The 19176-nt window shown below is 38.6% G+C and overlaps 1 protein-coding gene across 3 annotated transcripts in view; it reads right to left on the bottom strand.

Moving 5' to 3' along the window:
• Positions 1–1509: 1509 nt before the first annotated feature.
• The window catches only part of LOC122672808 (U3 small nucleolar ribonucleoprotein protein IMP4), a 52005-nt gene continuing 34338 nt past the window's right edge, over positions 1510–19176 (bottom strand). For 2 of the 3 annotated variants that reach the window (XM_043870300.1, XM_043870298.1), the window contains exon 10: positions 18261–18415. In XM_043870300.1, coding sequence (XP_043726235.1) covers positions 18317–18415 — 99 coding nt within the window. In that variant the 3' untranslated portion in view covers positions 18261–18316. Of the gene's footprint in view, positions 1530–18260; positions 18416–19176 lie in introns of those variants that run through there. The other variant, XM_043870299.1, reaches the window with a different exon arrangement.

Genomic DNA, 19176 nt, shown 5'->3' on the forward strand with positions numbered 1-19176 from the left:
AAGAAGGAGTTCTCTTGTCTACGCTCTAAACATCCAAGTGTTCTTCAAGTTCTATCAATATCATCAAGTCTGTATTCCATTATCAAGTTCTTGTAAGTTATCCAGTCTTTTCTGCCTTATTTCCAAGTTCTGTAATCAAATTTGTTCGTCAAGTTCTCCTTGTATGATCAAGTATATGATTTATTAAAGTTTTTCAAGTTTATATCTTTTGTTTTATCAAGTATATGTTTTACTAAAGTTCATTCAAGTTTATATCTTTTAAAGATCATAAGACCTTAACCTTTCACGACAGAAGATTAGACCTCCTCCATGAAACATAATCGATAGAGTCCAGTACTCTTGAGCTCAATTATACGACCTTTACAAGGATCGTTAGAGTTTGTCTGCACACAATACACTGCCTAGCATCAGTTCGTCATTATAAACAGTTTATGTTTAATTTATCCTGAAAATTACTGGTATCAGAGCCAAGTTCATAAAAATTCACATAAATTATGGAAAATAGGGAAGTTATAACAAAATTGTATGGTATAGAAATTTCACACTTATCTAAGGGTGTCAACTGTCAACAAGTTGAGCTCAATCAATTTCAGTTGGGCTTAATCAATCACCACAAATTTAAGACCTTGCACTGTTTCCGCACATTTAGGTAATTGGGCCTCATAGGCTAGGGCATAGTTAATGGGTTATATTTCTATTTGGTCTATCAATTACCAGTCCATAATCGGGTTCAAGATAATTGGGTTAATCAATATTTAAACAGACTAATTGACTAATTAGATTATAAACTATCCTTAAGCGAGCTATAATCAAACTAACCAACTATAAACCATCAGTACCAATCAATAACAGTGAATTGGCTTACTATGTAGATTGATATATTTCTTTTAAAAGGCGTGGAAATGCTATGGGAGAGATATAAGAAGAATTTGTATTAATTGGATGGTAAAGATTTTTAGTTACAAAGTAAACGGGTGAAATGTCATTCCCTTAATGTTGCAGGATTTAGGAAGAATTTTTTCTAATTAATTTTTTTGTAAAATTTTTCGAATTAATTTACTTTATCTTTGTGTGAGAGAGAGAACATCCCAAACTCTGAAGTAAATTTCAGCTAGGAACAATAAAAGGATGTGATAAAAAAAAAAAAACAGAAAACCAAAATTTTTTTTTGGTGGTAAAATACCAAGTTTTAGCTAAGAGATTGTTGAATGATGCCTCTATAGGTGTATATTGAACTTCGCATCTTCTTTTAATTGTTCCTTGTCTTATTCTCAAAATTTCTTTTAAGTTAAGATTATAAAATATTTTTAAAAATAATTTAAAAATAACATATCATTATGTTATTATTAAAAGGTGTCATTGTCATGCATATTTTTAAAGTATACATGTAAACTGATAGTATTTACTTTCATTGAAAAAAATTGTATATTATTCTACAAGGATAAAAAACTAAAATTATAAAATATTTAAAACATGAAAAAATGCTAAGGAAATCCCTTTGGTTAATTTATATATATATATATATATAAAGTCTTTTACAAAATAGTTTTGGAACCGATCTCTCCCCTCCCCCACCCAAAGATCAGTTTCTTTCCTAGCAACTCATGTGTGGGGACATCCCAACCGATGAGTCTTTGAAAAGATTGGGTATTCCCTTAGCGTCCAAGTGTTCCTGTTGCTCAACTCCAGCTTGTGAATCAACTACCATTGTTTGGTGCGTGGAAGGTGTGACGACTGTCAAGGTTTGAAAATACTTCTCTAGAATATTTGATGTTGAGGTTGTCGTGGCTCAAGGCATTAGAAGCAGGATGTTGCTCTGGCAAGAGCATGCCAAAGGGAAAGGCCTATGTGGGAAGATTATGGGATTGATTCATTCTCTCATCGTTTGGGAATTGTGGAAAGAGAGGAATGGCAGGAGGCATGGGGGAAGATCCCGCTCTGCTAGTACCATTGTGGAGGCGATTGAGTCCTGGGTGTGTGAAAGTCCCGAAATTGGATCCTCCAAGAAGATTCTTTCTTTTAAAGAGAATCTGATCCTCCAAATTTTTAAAATTTCCCATTCCTGGATTCGTTTCAAACCTCCACGGGCTATCTATTGGTGCCCGCCCTTCAATGCCATAAAGCTCAACATGGACGGTGCGTGTAAAGGTAATCCTAGGATAGGTGGAGGAGGGGGCATTATTAGGGATGGAAGAGGACAGGTGTTAGCCGTATTCACAAATTTCTATGGTGTGTGTACTAACTCAATTGCTGAATTTAGAGCTTTATGGGATGGTCTTCATCTTTGCGCTAAGATGGGATTCTCGGAATTCCATGTAAATTCTGATTATACAATGGCAATACACTGCATTGCTAAAAAGAAGTGCAAGTTTTGGAGGGGGTGGTATTGGTTCCATGAAATTCTCCAACTGATTCAATCGTTCCGACCAATGATTTCGTTCACCTTTAGAGAGGGTAACAGAGCAGCTGATTGGTTGGCAAATTACGTTTGTGACTCATCATCCAACACAGTGTTTCGTGGTTGGGGAGATCTTCCTCCAGCTTTGACAAAGGTTACTCGGGAGGATGCAGCGGGTCTCCCTGTTATTCGTAGATGATTTTTCTTTTTGTGTCTTGTGTTTGGTTGGGTGGTTTTGCTAGATTTCAGGACCTTTGTTGGCAGTGAGTAAGAGTGGTCTTGTAACCGTGGGTTGGGGTAAGGCGGGTATGTCCCCCCCCCCCCCCGGTGTATTATTCCTTTTGATTTAGTCTAATTTTTAATAAAATGGTAGGAGCTAGCCCAGGTCCCAGATAATATTCGGGGTTGAAAAAAAAATTATATATATATATTTTAAAATTTCGCCAGGAGCAAAGCAAAACGAGGTTTCATGCTTCATAGACAAGACGTATGTGTGTGTCTAATTGTTGGTAGTTAGATAGAAGCTTTGCCAGAAGCTAGCAAGATGAGGTTTATGCTTCGTAGACAAGACGTGTGTGTTTAACTATTGGTAGTTATACAGAAGCTTTGCCAAAAGCAAGCAAGACGATGTTTTATGCTTCGTAGACAAGACACGTGTGTGCTTGTATGCGTGTATGTGTGTGTGTGTGTGTGGTGTGTGTGTATTTTGCTTTCTTCAACTCTCTTTTGAATCACTAGATTTCATGTTTGATCTTCATTTTTTTTCTTGTCATTGTTTTCTTCTTAGTTAAGGAATCTTATCTCTGATAGCAAGATCCCCTAACTTATTGAATTAAAAACTCCAAAAAATTACAAATTTTAAAGGAAAAAACTTTACTTTTTTTTCTTTTCGATCTCAATTTTTAAAGTTTCAACAGATTCCAGAATTGAAAGGAACCGATTCCATTCTCTTGAACCTTGATGAATTCATAAACCATGAAACCTGAGAAAGGTGGGGTTTCTTAATGCCCCTAATAAAAAGGAAATGAATGGGACAAAATTTTGCTGCTATACTTGTAGCAAGACTAAGGAAATGGGATCTTAAAGGGTATTATTGAAAATACTAAAACTTAGGAATGTATTTATGAACCCAAAGGGGAAGTGAATTATTCCATTCCCTTGGCCACCAACTACAACTGTAGCAGCAAAACTTTTTCCAAATGAATGGATAACCTTATTTTGTTATGTTATAAGTTTGGGCTTCTTGGCAATTTAAAAAAGTGATGTGCTTGAATCAACCAGAAATGCTAAGAGAGAAAACCATCTTGAAATTGGCATAGAAAGTTCTTATGTTGTTTTGGAATAAAGGCCAACTAAAAGAAGCCGTAGAGCTGCTTTAAGGTGGTTGCTTGGATGCCCAATCAAGACAAGGCACTTTTGTGACTCGTTGCAAAGGATTTTTTGTTATGGGGAAGGGATTCATGCAAGGAAGGGGAGAGGGAATCAAGGATCTTTATCACCTACAGTTCATGTCGTTCATTTCCTGCAACTCCTCTCATAGGGGGCAGAAATGATCACCCTACCTCTGCCCGGGTGGGTTCCACCCCTCTATTAGAGGGACTTGGGGAAATGGACCGGGCAGAGAATTGAAGGAGATAATTTTTTGGGAGACCGTTGGTCATTTTAACCGGGCATTTATGCCCATCGAACGTCTATGATGCTGGTTGTGCAATTGCACGTCTATGGAGATAATTTTGTCAATTGCAATTAAGAACCTTTCATACATTCATGGGTTCATTTTCGGGTACACCTGTTAATACGTACTGCACAAAGAAATGTGTGTCTTCATTAATAATAAATAAGGGGTGTTGTTTTCTGGGTGGGACTGCCAGCCAATGAGAGCGCACGCAGTGGCATAAAAGGGGGCGGAATTTCCTCCATACATAGGGCATGACGGTCATTCCGGCCCCTGTTGTGCGTGGGCGTGGCCCTTGTGTCCAACGCAGAACACATTCTCCCAATAAATAAATAAATTTTTAGAGGAAAATGGGTGTAGTTTTTTTTTTTTTTTTCTTGGGGTAAAAGAAAATGGGTTTAGTCAAGGGAATAACTTGTTGTCACTTGTAATCAAAGGGGTGAAGTGAGAAATTGTAATCTTACTTTTTTACCCCTTGTCTTATTTCTAAAAATTATTTAATGTAGGGGTAAAAATGAGTTTTTTAAAATTGAAAGTCATTTAATGCAGTTTTTATGTGAAATGACAAGATTTACCCTCATTGAAAAAAAAATATAAGCGAGAAAGAACGCTACCTGAGCACGTGCACTCCGCCCTTTCTATAGGGGTACAAAGGTCATTTCACTCGCCCCTGTGTCTGGGAGTAGGGGCAGCATACCGCACGCACCCAAGTAGGTTCTCTTTCCCAAATATAAGGAAACAAATGAAAATGACATTGTGTGCCTGTTCCCATCACATTAATGATATGATTGCTATCTCTCTAACAATAATTTAAATAATCAAAGAATATTCCGCTTTGTTCTCTTCTGAATAGCAGTTGCTAACTTTGGGTCCTATTCCTAAGTTTTCTTTTAAAAATTTACTTCTGATTGGCTTAGATTATTAAGAACCCTATTATGGGCTCTGTGGGAATTGGGCTCAAGTTCACGACGACATGAACGTACGAGAACGGCTCACAGTCGTCCGGATGGAATCCACCCCATGTGGATCCTATACAGGGTGGCTCACAGCCGTTCTCATACGTGAACGTGAACCTGTCTAGCTTTGTGGCATGACTGTACCCATCAGGGATATGCATATACTGGTTTACACCCTTTTTTAGATTCAGATATGATTGAAATCTGAATCTTCTAATAAAACACACACACATAGTGGAATGTACTCTTGTAATTAATATGTTAATCCCTCTCTTTAGCTTGATAAATTTCTTTTTTATCATCAAAAAAAATAAAAAAATATGGCTTTATAAATAAACAACCTGTTATAAATAATAATATTATGAGAAACTAATATGGTTCACAGTTTGTAATGATACTCTCTTGAATTTTTATCCGCTGCTGTAACTAGAGTGCTGTTGTGTGCATCATCACTGTGCACACATGGCCACTGCTGCGCCGCACGATGCGCACAACAACGCTCCAGTTACAGCAGCGGATAAAGGTCTTACTCTCTTGTTAACTTACAATAGAGAAAAAAAAATAAAGGGAGGGATTGCATTAGGGTGTGTATACAAGAAAGGCTACACGGACAGGAAAAAGACTGTGTGTCAGAGAATGTGAGATGACGTGACTACTGGTAGCATGCATGTCATGTTCCCTTTAAAAGAAAATTTCTTCTCATCACAACTATTAGTTATTGAAGGACCTACCATGCATCCTTGTGTTTCATAGCTAATTGGTTGGAAGTAGGGGTGTCAATTTTGGACCGGAACCGTCCCGCTAGGAATCGGAATCGATCCACCCAATAGCTTATTGGTTCAGATCTGGTCTGGTCCCAGGAACCGTTAGAACCGGAAGAAATGATCAGGACTGGATTATCATCTAATAAAATCTTACGAATGATGTCATACAAAAGAAAAACAACTTCAAGCTGTGTTTTTTATATTATCTCCATTCATACCTAACAACTGCAATGTATAGATTATTATTTCAATAAAAATCATTATTCACGAACCACCAAATTGGTGATGACAGATGGCGAGCTATTATAACTGTTTGCTATTTCTAAACTCTCTCTCTCTGTCTTTGCATAAACAAAGCCTAAATATGAGGAATTATGTGAAAATTGTAGACATCACATATCTGTTTGCATGAGATGATAATATATACATTGACACATTGGAATGTCTACCATTTTTCTAGAGCAACTCCTATTTTCCTTGTTTTGGGCTCTACATTATAATAATGTTTGAACCCACTTAGGAACCGGAACCGGACCACCCATTACTTAATGGTCCTGGATCTTAGATTTGGAACCGGTGAGCTTATTGGTCCGGATCTGGTCTTGACATCTTAGAGCCGGAACCGCTAGAGAACTAGACTGATAGCCCAGAACCGGACCAATTGATACCCCTAGTTGGAAGTCATCATATGGAATGAAAAATTGTGAGTACTATACATACATAATAATTCATGGTATTTTCCTTCACTAAAAATATAGGTAATGTTTTATTTTTGGGCAAAGGTTCCAAAAAGTTAGAGTAGGAAACCGTATCAATGAGAGGGTGGAAAATGATTTCGCTTAGTAAGGGGCCTACGTTTTGTTTGAGAAAAGACAATATCAATGTAGGCTCCATGTTCATTTTGTGAGAGGGCATGGGAAGAAATCCCCACTCCGGTGTCATGGGAACTTTTTCCCTTAAAGTTCCGTTTGGTTGCAAGGGAAATTGAAGTGAAAGCCGGAAGGGAAGTGAAAAATTTTAAACCTAAAAAGGAAACTTTTGCAACCATTACTTAACATGATTGTATAAACTACTTAAATTTTGTACCATATTTGGTAATGATACTTTTGAGATATAATTTTTATTTTAATCTTCAAATTCAAGGGATTTAGGTGCAAAGTAAAGTGAAATTTAATAACCAAATATAGAATGATTCAGAGTTAGCGACATAACGGATTTTATCCTCTCATGTTCCCTATCTCCCAGTTTCTCTCAAGTAACCCCTTAAAATCAAGACATGTGACACTTTTTAATCCAACGGGAGAATCCAACCTTAACCTAACTTCATTCTCTCTCCTCTCTCACTCCTCCCCATCCCTCCCTCATTTTCTTTCTTTCTTCTTCTCCACAGAACACCACCACTACACCTACAACTCCTGCCCCCATCCCCTACTCTTTCTGACGCCCCCACTCTACTCTCCCTCCCCAACCTCAATCTGCTCCTGCCCTCCCCATTCCCTTCTCCTTCTCCCCCAACTCCACCTCCAACCTTGCCCTCGCGACCCACCCTTCTTCCCATCCCAGTCCCTACCTTTACTCTGTTTTTCCACCTTTCCTAGACATAGGGCCGCATGAAATGACCGTAGCACCCTTGGAGATTTTCTCCTTTCCATGGGGGCACGACAGTCATTTCATGCAACCCTGTGTCTAGGCGCAGGAGCCGAACGCTGCACGTGACCAGGTAGTGTTCTTTTCCCCATAATTAAGATATAGTTATATTAAATCAAGGTCGGGTTAGGCCGGGTTCAGCCCAAGGCTTCAGCCTAGGCCCGGCCCAACCCGACCTTGAAAGTCCCAGCTTAGGCCAACCTTATAGGTTAAAAAACCCAACCAAGTCTCTATTCGGGCTCAATGCGGGCTCGGATTAATAGGGTCAAACTTACACCCCTAGTACATGTTGGATATTTTGACAGTTATTTTGTGTCCATCAAAGCCTTGCCATATTGTATAATTTCCTAGTGGGGATTGGATGGAAATATAAAAACGGACGCTTTATTATGTTGAATATTGATCCATTTGAAATTCTAGATGGTTCACTGCCAGTTGTGTTTGGCAACATAAATTTCTAGTAGTCTTTTTTTCTTGTACCTAAGAGGCACTTATTGTTACATTTATATTTTGTATGTCTGTGGTGAACCAATGGTTGATGTCTACCAATAGGACTGACTATACACCAACCGCTCGCATATATGGTACGGATGGGGGTGACACTCAATAAGGTTTCCACTGCTCGTTTAGGAAGAATATCCAAGTAAGAGATTTGTCAGACTGTGACTAATTAAAGTCCTGGTCAGGTGTTTGATTTGTAAAGAATTTACAAAAAGTGATTTTATTATTATATTAATTAAGTTATTATTAAAAATTATTTTCAAATGTTTTGGATCCAATCACTGGTCATGATATTCCTACTAATTAATTGCAATGGATTTAATTATATGGCGATGATTTTATTCCACAGTTGTTAGATCCATTGCGGATGTTGGTGTTGTTGGGGAGAGGGGGGGAGAGTGTAGAAAAAATATTCTTTAGGAAAGAAAGAGCTTAAGCGAGAGAAAAAATGTGTTTTCTTCTTGCCAAGGTTTTAGCCATTGGAGGTGGTGCAGTCAACGAAAGTTACGACCTCATGCTACATTCCATTGGAAGAACGTATAACTTGTGCATTCTATACAACTTACAAATCCAATATCGATTTTTTATCACATGTGTTCATTAAGATCCTTGTTCCATTAATTTATGTAATGGATTTTGTATCGTTGCGCTTCTGCCGCTGCCAACAGTACATATGTGGACTAGGTGGGTGACCTATTAAGAAGTAATTCAAATGAATTTGCAACTGTTAATTTTGCACTACATAATTATACTGTTAGGAAATTAAGAATAGATCTAATCAATTAGCTAAGTTTTCTTCTACAGTGTTGGGACATTGTTAGAGCGAAGCCCTAGAATATTAAGAAAATAAAAATAGGTCTAATCTAGCAAAGAGTGACAAGCACAACATTTAAAAAAAAAATTTAAATATGAGTAACAAAAATTAGGTCCTAGGTGGATTTTTTCTGTAATCTTCTTTTTATTATTATTATTTTTAATGTGGATAGATTGTAAACACTAGACAAGCTTACATCCAATTCCAAGCACAACATCCTTATTTTTTAATATAGGATAACTTGGTTGAAATAGTATGAAACTTGATCTAAAACGAAAGAAAGTTTCACCAAGTTTCCATGAAACTTAAAGGTCCACCAAATCAAAAGAAAAGGGTATAGGAGCTAGTAAGATTGGAAAGGAAGAGAGATGGATTCAACTCAGCTTAATTTCTAAGAAATTGTGAAGTGGGGTTATTAACTAATAGAGTAAATAAAAAGATGATTTAAGGCCTTGTATTCTAGGTTGACTTGTTATAAGGGTGTAAGTGGACTTCTATTTGCTTGCAAGAGATTCCAACATCAATATGTGCATCACATTTTAGAGGGGGGGGGGGGGGTGTCCTGTACTGAGCCGCTGTGCGGCTGTGCGATGTGCCCACCCACTCGGTTTAGCTCTCTTGTTTTTTTCAAGTCATCAACCAATGAGAAAGAGCAGCAAAAGAAAAAAGAGCAGCAAAAGTGGCTTTTTCTTCTTCTTTCTCTCTGCTTTTCGTTATTGTCCAACTCACAATCCATAAACTAAACTCTCTCCAAATATGTAAAGAAAGAAGACTTTAAAAAAGAGGGCTCTTGGCTGAAGCTTTGCACACGGAGGCCACACGGAAAAGCAACCAACCTTCTGTAATTTCTTCACAAACACCTCCCAAACCCAGTCACTCGGTCTCACTTTCTGACAAGACTTTAAAAGGTTGCCTTACTTTCCTTTTGACCCTGATAAAGTGATGTTTCACACACACTCTCTCTCTCTCTCTCTCCACTTCATTTGAGCTCACGAAACACATTAATCAACTAAGAATGAGTTTAGCTGTGTTATAGAAGGCAATGTTTTGAGGAGATGAGCACAACACATTCTTGCCATGTCAAATGTGTTTGTGCCAAAACAGACTCTGGCATGTGTACAAGGCAAAAAAAATTTCTAGATGCATGAGGAAACATGTTTATTATGGATGATGTAACAATTAATTTAAACTATTTCACGTATGAGGAATGCTCTAAATTCGGATTTTTTTTTAGTGAACAAGGAAACCATTGAACCAGCCCAAGTTTACGGTTTAGGTCCTAGGGAAAACCCCGGTTACATGAAGCCTCCCCCACCCCCTGTAACGCTTCATTCATGGGAACTCAAACCTAGGACCCCATGAACGAAGCACATCGTCCTAAACCAGTCGAACAAACCCACAAGAGCAGTACCACATGTCAAATTTCAAACTCAAATTCAATCATACAAACTCCCTCTCATGTTGAGATTATCCATTTGTATTTGCAGTCATATCTATCTTTTCAGTGAGTTTCATTTTTCCATTCGCTTTTAAAGTTTTGTTTTATATAATTTATTTATTTATTTGAATTAACATTTTTTTTGGTAAAATTTTGAACCGACACATGACATATATGTTGGGGGTACAATGTCATGTATTCCATTGCTTGATTTGTGGGTTGAATCCAAAGGGCCTTTAAAAATTTTTAGGGACTATATGGGTATTTTGGTAAATTTCCTATATATGGTTTTGCTAGAAATATGTAGAGATGGTTCTTTCTCTAGAACGCATTCTGAAAGAGGTGTGAGGACGAGTTGATATAACCCTAGTCTCCATTGATAGTGAAACAGATCTCATCTCACCATGGATGTAGGCAATCTTACCGAACCACATAAATCCTTGTGTTCATTGGGTGATTGTTATTTACGATTTCCATTCTTTTCTACATCGTGTTAGGTTTTGTTTTTCAACAACATACGCAAGGGAATATCTCAGGATATTCCTACCCACAAAAAGTTCAAACTCATCCAACCTAGTAGGTTAATATTTATGAGCATTCATTTAGATTCCTTATTATGGAAAAACCACTTGTAAATAAAACGGGAAAAATGGTTAAATAATTGAGCACATGAGGAAATATGCAAATACATGATAGAACACACTGACTCATACCATTTAATTAGAGTCTCAAATTTGACACTTTGAACATTAATGTTCTTTTTTTTTTTCCATTCAATGGCTAAAATATTTCCTTGGTTGGCATGTCACGTAGCAGAAAATTAGGCCTGCTTTTATACAGGGAAGCCTACTGCCTACATGATCTCATTTTTGCCTCCTTTTTCTTAATCTTTGTTGGGTTCCCACCCGCCCCCCCCCCCCCTCCCTTTTTTCTCTTTTTTAACCCAACTTTTCCACCACTTTCCCACTTCTCCTTTGCGGTTAGACCCACAAAGAAAAGTATTGGCAAGAGAAAAAGAAAGCTTTTCATACCCTTTTGTAAGTTTCAGTTGCAAACAATTGGGAGCCCATGAAACTTAAAAGGGAACAAGTCTCGCAAAAGATAAAACAGCAAAACAAACACAGTCGTTTGAAAGGTACATATATCCAATGCTTATAAAATAAAATAAAAACTCAGATTTTGCTGCTATATCTCTTCAGAGGTTTACTTGTATGAATAACTATGAGCTTTACTAACTCGAAACATTCAAAACCAACCAGTCTGGGTCTCCCCTCCATTTCTTTGAAACGAACCCTTTGATCAAGAATTCCCAAGTTATCATCATCCTTGGTTGCTCCAACATTGCACCCACTCCTTTCTCTGAGGTTCAACTTATCAAACAGAACTACTACACTACCTCACTAGTTGGAATGCAATTAAAGTTGTCTACTCTAGGGCCTCTATAAAAAGATGTCCAGCATAGGAATAATGGCTTGTGACTTTATGTTCACAGCCCCACTTTATTTATAATGATATGGAGAATATTCTAGAATAGGTATAAGGACTGAAATACCCTTAAGACAAAAATACCCTTGAACCCATATTACAACACTCCTCAAGTTGGTGCATAAATATCGCACATGACCAACTTGCTAACTATAAAACCAAAACTTTTACTACTAATTCCCTTAGTGAGAATATCAGCTAACCTTATTGCTAGGTTGAATAAAAGGCACACAAATGACTCCTAGTTCCAGCTTCTCATTGATTAAGTGACGATCAATCTCAAAGTGCTTGGTGCGATCATGTTGAACTAGATTATGTGCAATACTTATTGTTGATTTGTTGTCACGGTAGAGGTGCATAGGTAGCTCAACATGAATACATAAATCTCGAAGAAGTTCACATATACCATGGGTCATAGCTCGAAACTCTACTTCTGCAATGGATCGAGCAATTACAACTTGCTTCTTGCTCTGCCAAGTAACCAAGTTGCCTCCAACAAATGTGCAATTGCCTGAAGTAGGTCTCCTGTCATCCAGACATCCTACCTAGTTTGAACCGGTGAAAGCCTCAACTTGCAAGCGATTCTGAGGAGAAAAAAGTACACCTTTTCTAGGGGAAGACTTCAAATACCTCAAAGTCCTCTATATTGCCTCTAGATGAGTTGAGAGATGATCATGCATATATTGGCTAACCACACTCACAACAAAGGGTATATCTAGCTGTGTGTGGGACAGATATATCAGTCACCCAATCAACCTTTGGTAGCTACCCTTACCCACTGTAATGTAGCTTTAGATAGGTAAAGGACCCACTAGAGGCCAATTATCCAGGATCCAATGACAAAGGACCAAAGGGGTTGTTGGTTCTGCAGTTCCAATAGAGCAATATAGAAGTTTAGGTCAACTTTTAGGGTTAGGTTTGGAGGAATGGGGGTAATTTTTATATGGTAATGCTAGGAAGGTCTAGGGGAAGCTAACAATGAAGGTTTGAATTTCAGAAAATTAGGGTTAGGGTTTCAGGTTTTGGGTCTTAGAATTTAGGTTGAAAATTAGGGTTTAAACTTGGAATTAGGGCATGGGGGTAAGGTCAAGTTCTGTACTGGTAGGGAACAAAACTCGACCAAGGTATGAGGCCTAGGTGAGGGCTGGAAGTGTTAGTTCTGAAAACTCTAGGGTTTTTGGGTTTAATGAAGTTGGGGAGAAATTAGGGTTTAAGATGGGGGAATGGGGCAGAGCTTAAGGTCGAGTGTAAGGGGTGTGGAGAGGGAACTGTGGTCCGAATTTGGGCTGAATCTGATGAAGGATGAAGGCTGGTTGGAGTTAAGAAGATCTAGGGTTTTGGGGGAATTCAAATAAAATAAAAGGGGGGCGGTAGAGGATTAGGAGAAGAAGGGAATGACTGAAATACTAAATCACTTACTAGAATTTCAGGTCCTTCAATGGCAGCAGCTGAGAACTTGGAAGGATAGAACCACCTTCAAACTTAGGGATCCTCTCGGCCGTCACGATGTAAGGAGTCGTAGGAAATCCACCTAGATAGAACCACAAGGATGCAATCTCAAAAGGAGCAGAAGCAACAACAATAGCGGCAGCACAATCCTATATTTTTTTTAATTCATAAAATTGTGGGGGAGCCTCCCACGATTTCATATTTATAATAAAAGGCTAATAGCCAAATCCTAAGACAGTCTAAACACTTCCCTCACTTAAATCGTGGAAGGAAATGACTACAATTAAAAACTAATTACTTAAAACAATAAAAAGACCTAATTGTCCCTAATAACTTAAAATAAAAGACAATTAAATCACTTAAATTGAACCAATTGGATACAACCAATTTGAACCGGTTCAATTAAAAAACATAAAAATAAACTAAATATTAAGCTAATCCCGTATGCAACCTATGTACCTTAGTTTAGGCCCATTAAAGTGGCATATTACATAGAAAACCCTTGGGCTTAAAGGCCCAACATATAGATATATATATCCCAACCCTAGACTTATTTCTAAAGAAATAAGTCCATTTAGATGATGAATCTGCATCACACTGGCTCTCCATCCTTACTCTTTAAATGAGTATTAGGCTCTAATGGTGTATCGACAGGCTTAAATCCTAGCATTCCTGTGTCAGATAAAAGATCCAGTGTATACTTTTGTTGAAAGAGCAACCTCGATCCCAAGAAAATATCTTAGCTTTCCCAAGTCCTTAATTTCAAACTCTTTCCCCAAATAGACTTTCAGTTTGCCTATTTCATCAGCATCACTTCCAATGATTACAATGTCATCTATATAGACAATCAAAATTGTAATATGTTGGTCCGTCTTCTTGATAAACAAAATGTGATCAGCATTACTTTGTTTATAACCAATTGACACCACGAACGACTAACCAAAGCTTTAGGGGCTGTTTTAGATCATATAAAGCTCTCTTCAAATGATACACTTTGCCCTGAGTCTCTGGGGCAGCAAAGCCAAGAGGGATATCCACATACACCTCTTCTTCGAACTCCCCATGGAGGAAAGCATTCTTCACATCAAGTTGTTGAAGATCCCATCCTTGGTTAACAACACAAGAAATAATTACCCTGACAATGTTCATCTTTGCTACTGGGGCAAATGTTTCTTGATAGTCGATCCCATGAGTCTGGGTAAAACCTCCAACAACCAGCCTTGCCTTGTATCTTTCCACCAATCCATCAACCTTCTATTTAACTGCGAAAACCCACTTGCAGCCTACGAGTTTCTTTCCTAGAGGAAGAGTCACCAAATCTCAAATGTCATTTTTTCCCAAGACACTAATTTCTTCATTCATTGCTTCTTTCCATCTCGAATTAGCTAGTGCTTCCTGCTAGATGTTAAGAATGGAAACAGAGGACAAAGAAAGAAGGAGAAAGAGAGTCATATAAAACAACATTAGAAATGGGATGCTGAGTACAAGTTCTACATGTTACGAATAGCAATTGGTAAGTCAAGACTAGGATTAGAAGTAGACTCACCAGAAAGAATAGAGTTACTAGAAGAACTTGGGACAAGTAGTGTCGATTCAAGAGCAGTGGTGGTGGTATTATCAACTTGCTTTCTTTTATGCCACGTTCCTCAAGTGAATGTCTTCAAGGTGTTGGGCTCCCCAGGCTCCCCTTTAATTAAAGGATGCTCATGTTTTGCTCTATTATACCATCCTCAAGCTCTATGGACGGATCTTCCATTGTAGGCACATGCACATCCACATCTAATGGCGCAATTCTCTTCATTTGCAGACTCCCCCTAAAGAGGTCCATGTGTTGGGAAATAGGCCTCAAATTCCCGAAATATTACATCCATAGTGATATTCAACTTCTGGGAAGGAGGGTGACAGCACTCATACCCCTTCTGGGTAGTAGCAGAATATCTCAAAATAAAAATGCAACGAAGCCCCTTGGGATCAAATTTCCCATTGACATGACGATTTCGAGCAATACAACGCAACAAAATACCTTACACCACAAAGGAAGAAGAACCCAATAATACGTCAAGACGACAGCGAGCTGCCAAAACCCATGAGGGCAGCCGATTTATAAGATAGACCGTCGAAAGCACTGCATCACCCCAAAACCGAGAAGGGATAGACATTGCAAACATAAGAAATCTTGCCACTTCCAAGAGGTGACCATTATGTGCTGGAGTGTCTACACAAGAGGTCTGGTATATTATTCCATGAGTAGATAGATATGCCTGAAGAGATGCGTCGATGTATCTTTCCCATTGTCAGTCCGAAGTATTTTCACCTTGGCATCAAACTGAGTCTAAATAATTTTATGGAACAGCTGAAAACAGGAGAAAACATTGCTCTTCTGGCGCATAAGGTAGACCCAAGTAGTACGACTAAAACAATCAATAAAAGTAACAAACCACTGGTAACCAGATGTAAAACCACAATGGGCAAGGCCCTAAACATCAGAATGAATTAAACTAAATGGAATTAAACTTCTATTATCTGAAACCGGGTAAACAACTATAGTTTACTTTGAAAAAATGCAAGCATCACCAGAAAAATTGTTTGGGTTACAATTCTTTACTAAACTAGGAAATAAAGTAGATAAAACCTCTAGAGGAGGGTGGCTCAAACGACGATGCCAACGAGTCAGGAAGAGAAGCCTGAGATACCAAAGCTGATGGAGAACTATCAATCAAGTAGAGGCCACCAACCACTTTACCACTGCCAATCATACGACCCGCCTCCAAGTCCTGAAAAAGACAATGGGTAGAAAAGAAAATTACTTCGCAATTTAAATCTAGTGTAAGACTACTAATAGAGAGTAAATTAGTAGAAAATTTGGGAACATGCAATACAAAAGAAAGAGATAACGAAGGAGTACACTTAAATGGTGCCCTTCCCAGAAACAGCGGAGAGGGAGCCATCAAACACACAGACTTTACTGTTACCTGACAAAGGATAATATTGAAAGAATTGAGTAGGAGAACCTGTCATGTGGTCAGTGGCACCTGAGTCAATTATCCATGAAGTGGACATGACTATGGCACAATGGCCACCAAAAGGAATACTTGACTGTGAAGAGGAAGATGGAGCGAAAGTCCCTTCCAGGGACGTAGCAGAGGCTGCAGAAGGCGCTGGTGAAGAAGATGAGTCCAGCCTGGTCATCAAGCGACGTAGGGTATGTAATTCCTCCTGGGAAAGAGATGGATCGGCAGTAGTATCTTCAGATGTGGTGTTATGAGCCTTGGCTGAAGAAGGGTGACCCGGTCCACATCTGCAAGTATCAGTGGGACACCCATGCAATTTCTAGCATTCATCTCTAGTGCCTTTCTTTACCACAATAGTCACACTTCACTGGAACACTGGCAGAGGTAGAACGGTCACTAGTACCACAAGGAAGACCCCCACGGGAAGCACTTGGTGGACCAGAGTAAAGAGCTTAATGTTCCTGTGTAAATGAATGAACCATGGCACTGTGACAACTGTCTTCTGAATGCACCATGGCATAAGCCTATTCAAGGGATGGAAGGGATCACGATTCAGGAAATGGACCCGAATCTGATCAAACTCAATACTGAGGCCGGCAAGGAAATCGAACACACGGAGGCCATCTCCCCCTTTTCTAAATGCAGTGGTATTCGTATCACATCTAGCAGTGAAAGACCCATAGAAATCCAACTTTGCCACAAACTGCGAAAGGTGGAATAATGTGATATAGATAATTCATGTTGCTTGGTTTCATGAATTTTTTCCAGAGTTCATAACACTGGGTTGCATTACCAACTTGAGAATAGGTGTCTTTGACTGTCTTCCAAATCTCGGCAGTAGTATCAAGAAGGAGATAGCCCCTGGCTATGGTAAGATCCATGGAATCGATGAGTTATGACCATGGCAAGAAAGTTGAACATTACCCATTTGTTTTGAGAAGGACCAACAATTGTAGGCTTAATGGAATCTCCTATACTGTAGCCAAAAAGACCATCCGAACCAATAGCAAGATCATAGTTATCAAGGCATCGCCTAGACGTCCAGTCTCCTTGATATCCTTGGGCCCCTTGCCGTCTTGTTGGTATCGCCTGATTTTAGACCCTCTCCAACGCCATGGTTGCCATGCCGGCTTGACAACTATGAGCAAGAATCAAGATAGGAAGACCGTGACTACATCAAATAATTGGGTCCCATCTAATTTAATGGAGCTAACAGAGAACGGAGGAAAATCACGTTAATTGACTCCTTCCTGTCCAGTAGATGCGGTGGTGGTTAAATCAGAGTCTATGGTTGCTGGTAAAGATAGAATTCAACAAAACATCATCTCTCAATAGATCCCACAAAAAACATCAACAATCCCAATGGAAGAGGGATAAAGACCCTTGGTGGGAGGTAACTCACCACCAAGGATGAAGAAGAGGAGGCGGAGGCGTGCGGTGAAGTCGCTGGAAGAAGGCGGTGACGGCGGTGGTGCTTGGCGGTGCTGGAGGGAAGAGAGAGAGCAGTGACAGTAGCGGTGCTGAAGTCGAGATCGAGAGAGGGAGACAGCGGAAGGTTTGGTGGTGGCTGGCAATGCAAAAAACAAGAAAGGGAGGAGGGAGAGGACGGTGTTCTAGGGTTTCGTGATGGAGGGCATTAGGGTTAGGATCCCATTCTGGATCCTAATTCTGATACCATGTTGAGAATGGAATAATGACTTGTGACTTCATGTTCACAGCCTCGCTTTATTTATAAATGATATGGAGAACATTCTAAATAGATACAAAGACTGAAATACCCCTAGGACAAAAATACCCTTGAACCCATATTACAACAAAAGAAATAAAATATTTAAAGGTACCTAAAGAACCATTCAGTCCTAACTAGTTGACCATAGCAATGACATTGTAAATATAGTACCAATGACGAACCAATCAAGCCCAACTAGTTGACCATTGCAATGACATTTTAAGTACCCTCCAGTCCCAGATTTCCTTGTCAGGAAACGTGCAATTATAATACAGCAACTAAAATAAATTTCATCAATGGGCTGTGATTAGGAATTTAAACTATAATAAGATACATAAATTCAAATTTTTAAATATAGAAAAAAAAAAAAGGCAAAACTACTATTCCCAAAAAAAAACTAGGAGAGAGAACCCTCTTACAAAAGGTTGGGATTACTATGAGATTGTGGATCAGTCTCCAAGAATTTTCTGTTTCTTGGCAGTGTTCATGTATGGTCTGATTACCCATTCATTCTGGGCTTCACTCTGATCCACCGTCCCCAATTTGATCTGTGGAATACAAGAGATCAGAAAACGAAGAACGATAAACATCAAATAACACATACCATTCAATCTAGAAGAAAATGTACAGATGCCTTGATTCTGGTTCCATTCCATAAAGCAATAGTAAAAATCTATAGCACAATCATGCTGCTTGAATAATCTGCATTTTCTAGTTCATTGACAAAATCAAGACACATTCAATGCATCTCATGCACAAAAAATTCCATATTGAAGGATTATCTGGACTTAAACAAGGGCTTTGATAGGATAAAACTTTGTATCCTATTTGACGTTGGTCATTCAGAGGCTGACATTATTTTTCACTCACTTGACATCTAAAAAATATACTGTTTTTCAAAAATGTAGTGGATACAAAACATGATTAAAATAACAGTTAATTCTTCAAACAACCAAAATATCAAACAATTCAACCTTAATTGCTTATAATGTCTTGGACATTAGACATTATACTTTCAAAAGGATTAAAATATCTATACTTTATTAAATTTACTTTATATATACATATGCATATGTACAACTGTAGGTAGTAATTACAATGAATAAATGCTCCAAAGTTCTAACCCCTCCTGTGTTCCACATTAACCACTTCACTAATATCATTAAGGGGAATCACAACCCCCCATCCTGGGTGGCAATTAATTTGTGATAGTACCAATATGACCGTCTCCAAATATAAACCTGCCACTAGGAGCAGCTAACATGTCCAGGTACATGGTTGGATTTCAGGTCCACAGTTGTCATGGCGT

This window comes from Telopea speciosissima, chromosome 8 (genome assembly GCF_018873765.1).
Source record: "Telopea speciosissima isolate NSW1024214 ecotype Mountain lineage chromosome 8, Tspe_v1, whole genome shotgun sequence".
In the NCBI taxonomy this organism is placed as follows: Eukaryota; Viridiplantae; Streptophyta; class Magnoliopsida; order Proteales; family Proteaceae; genus Telopea; species Telopea speciosissima.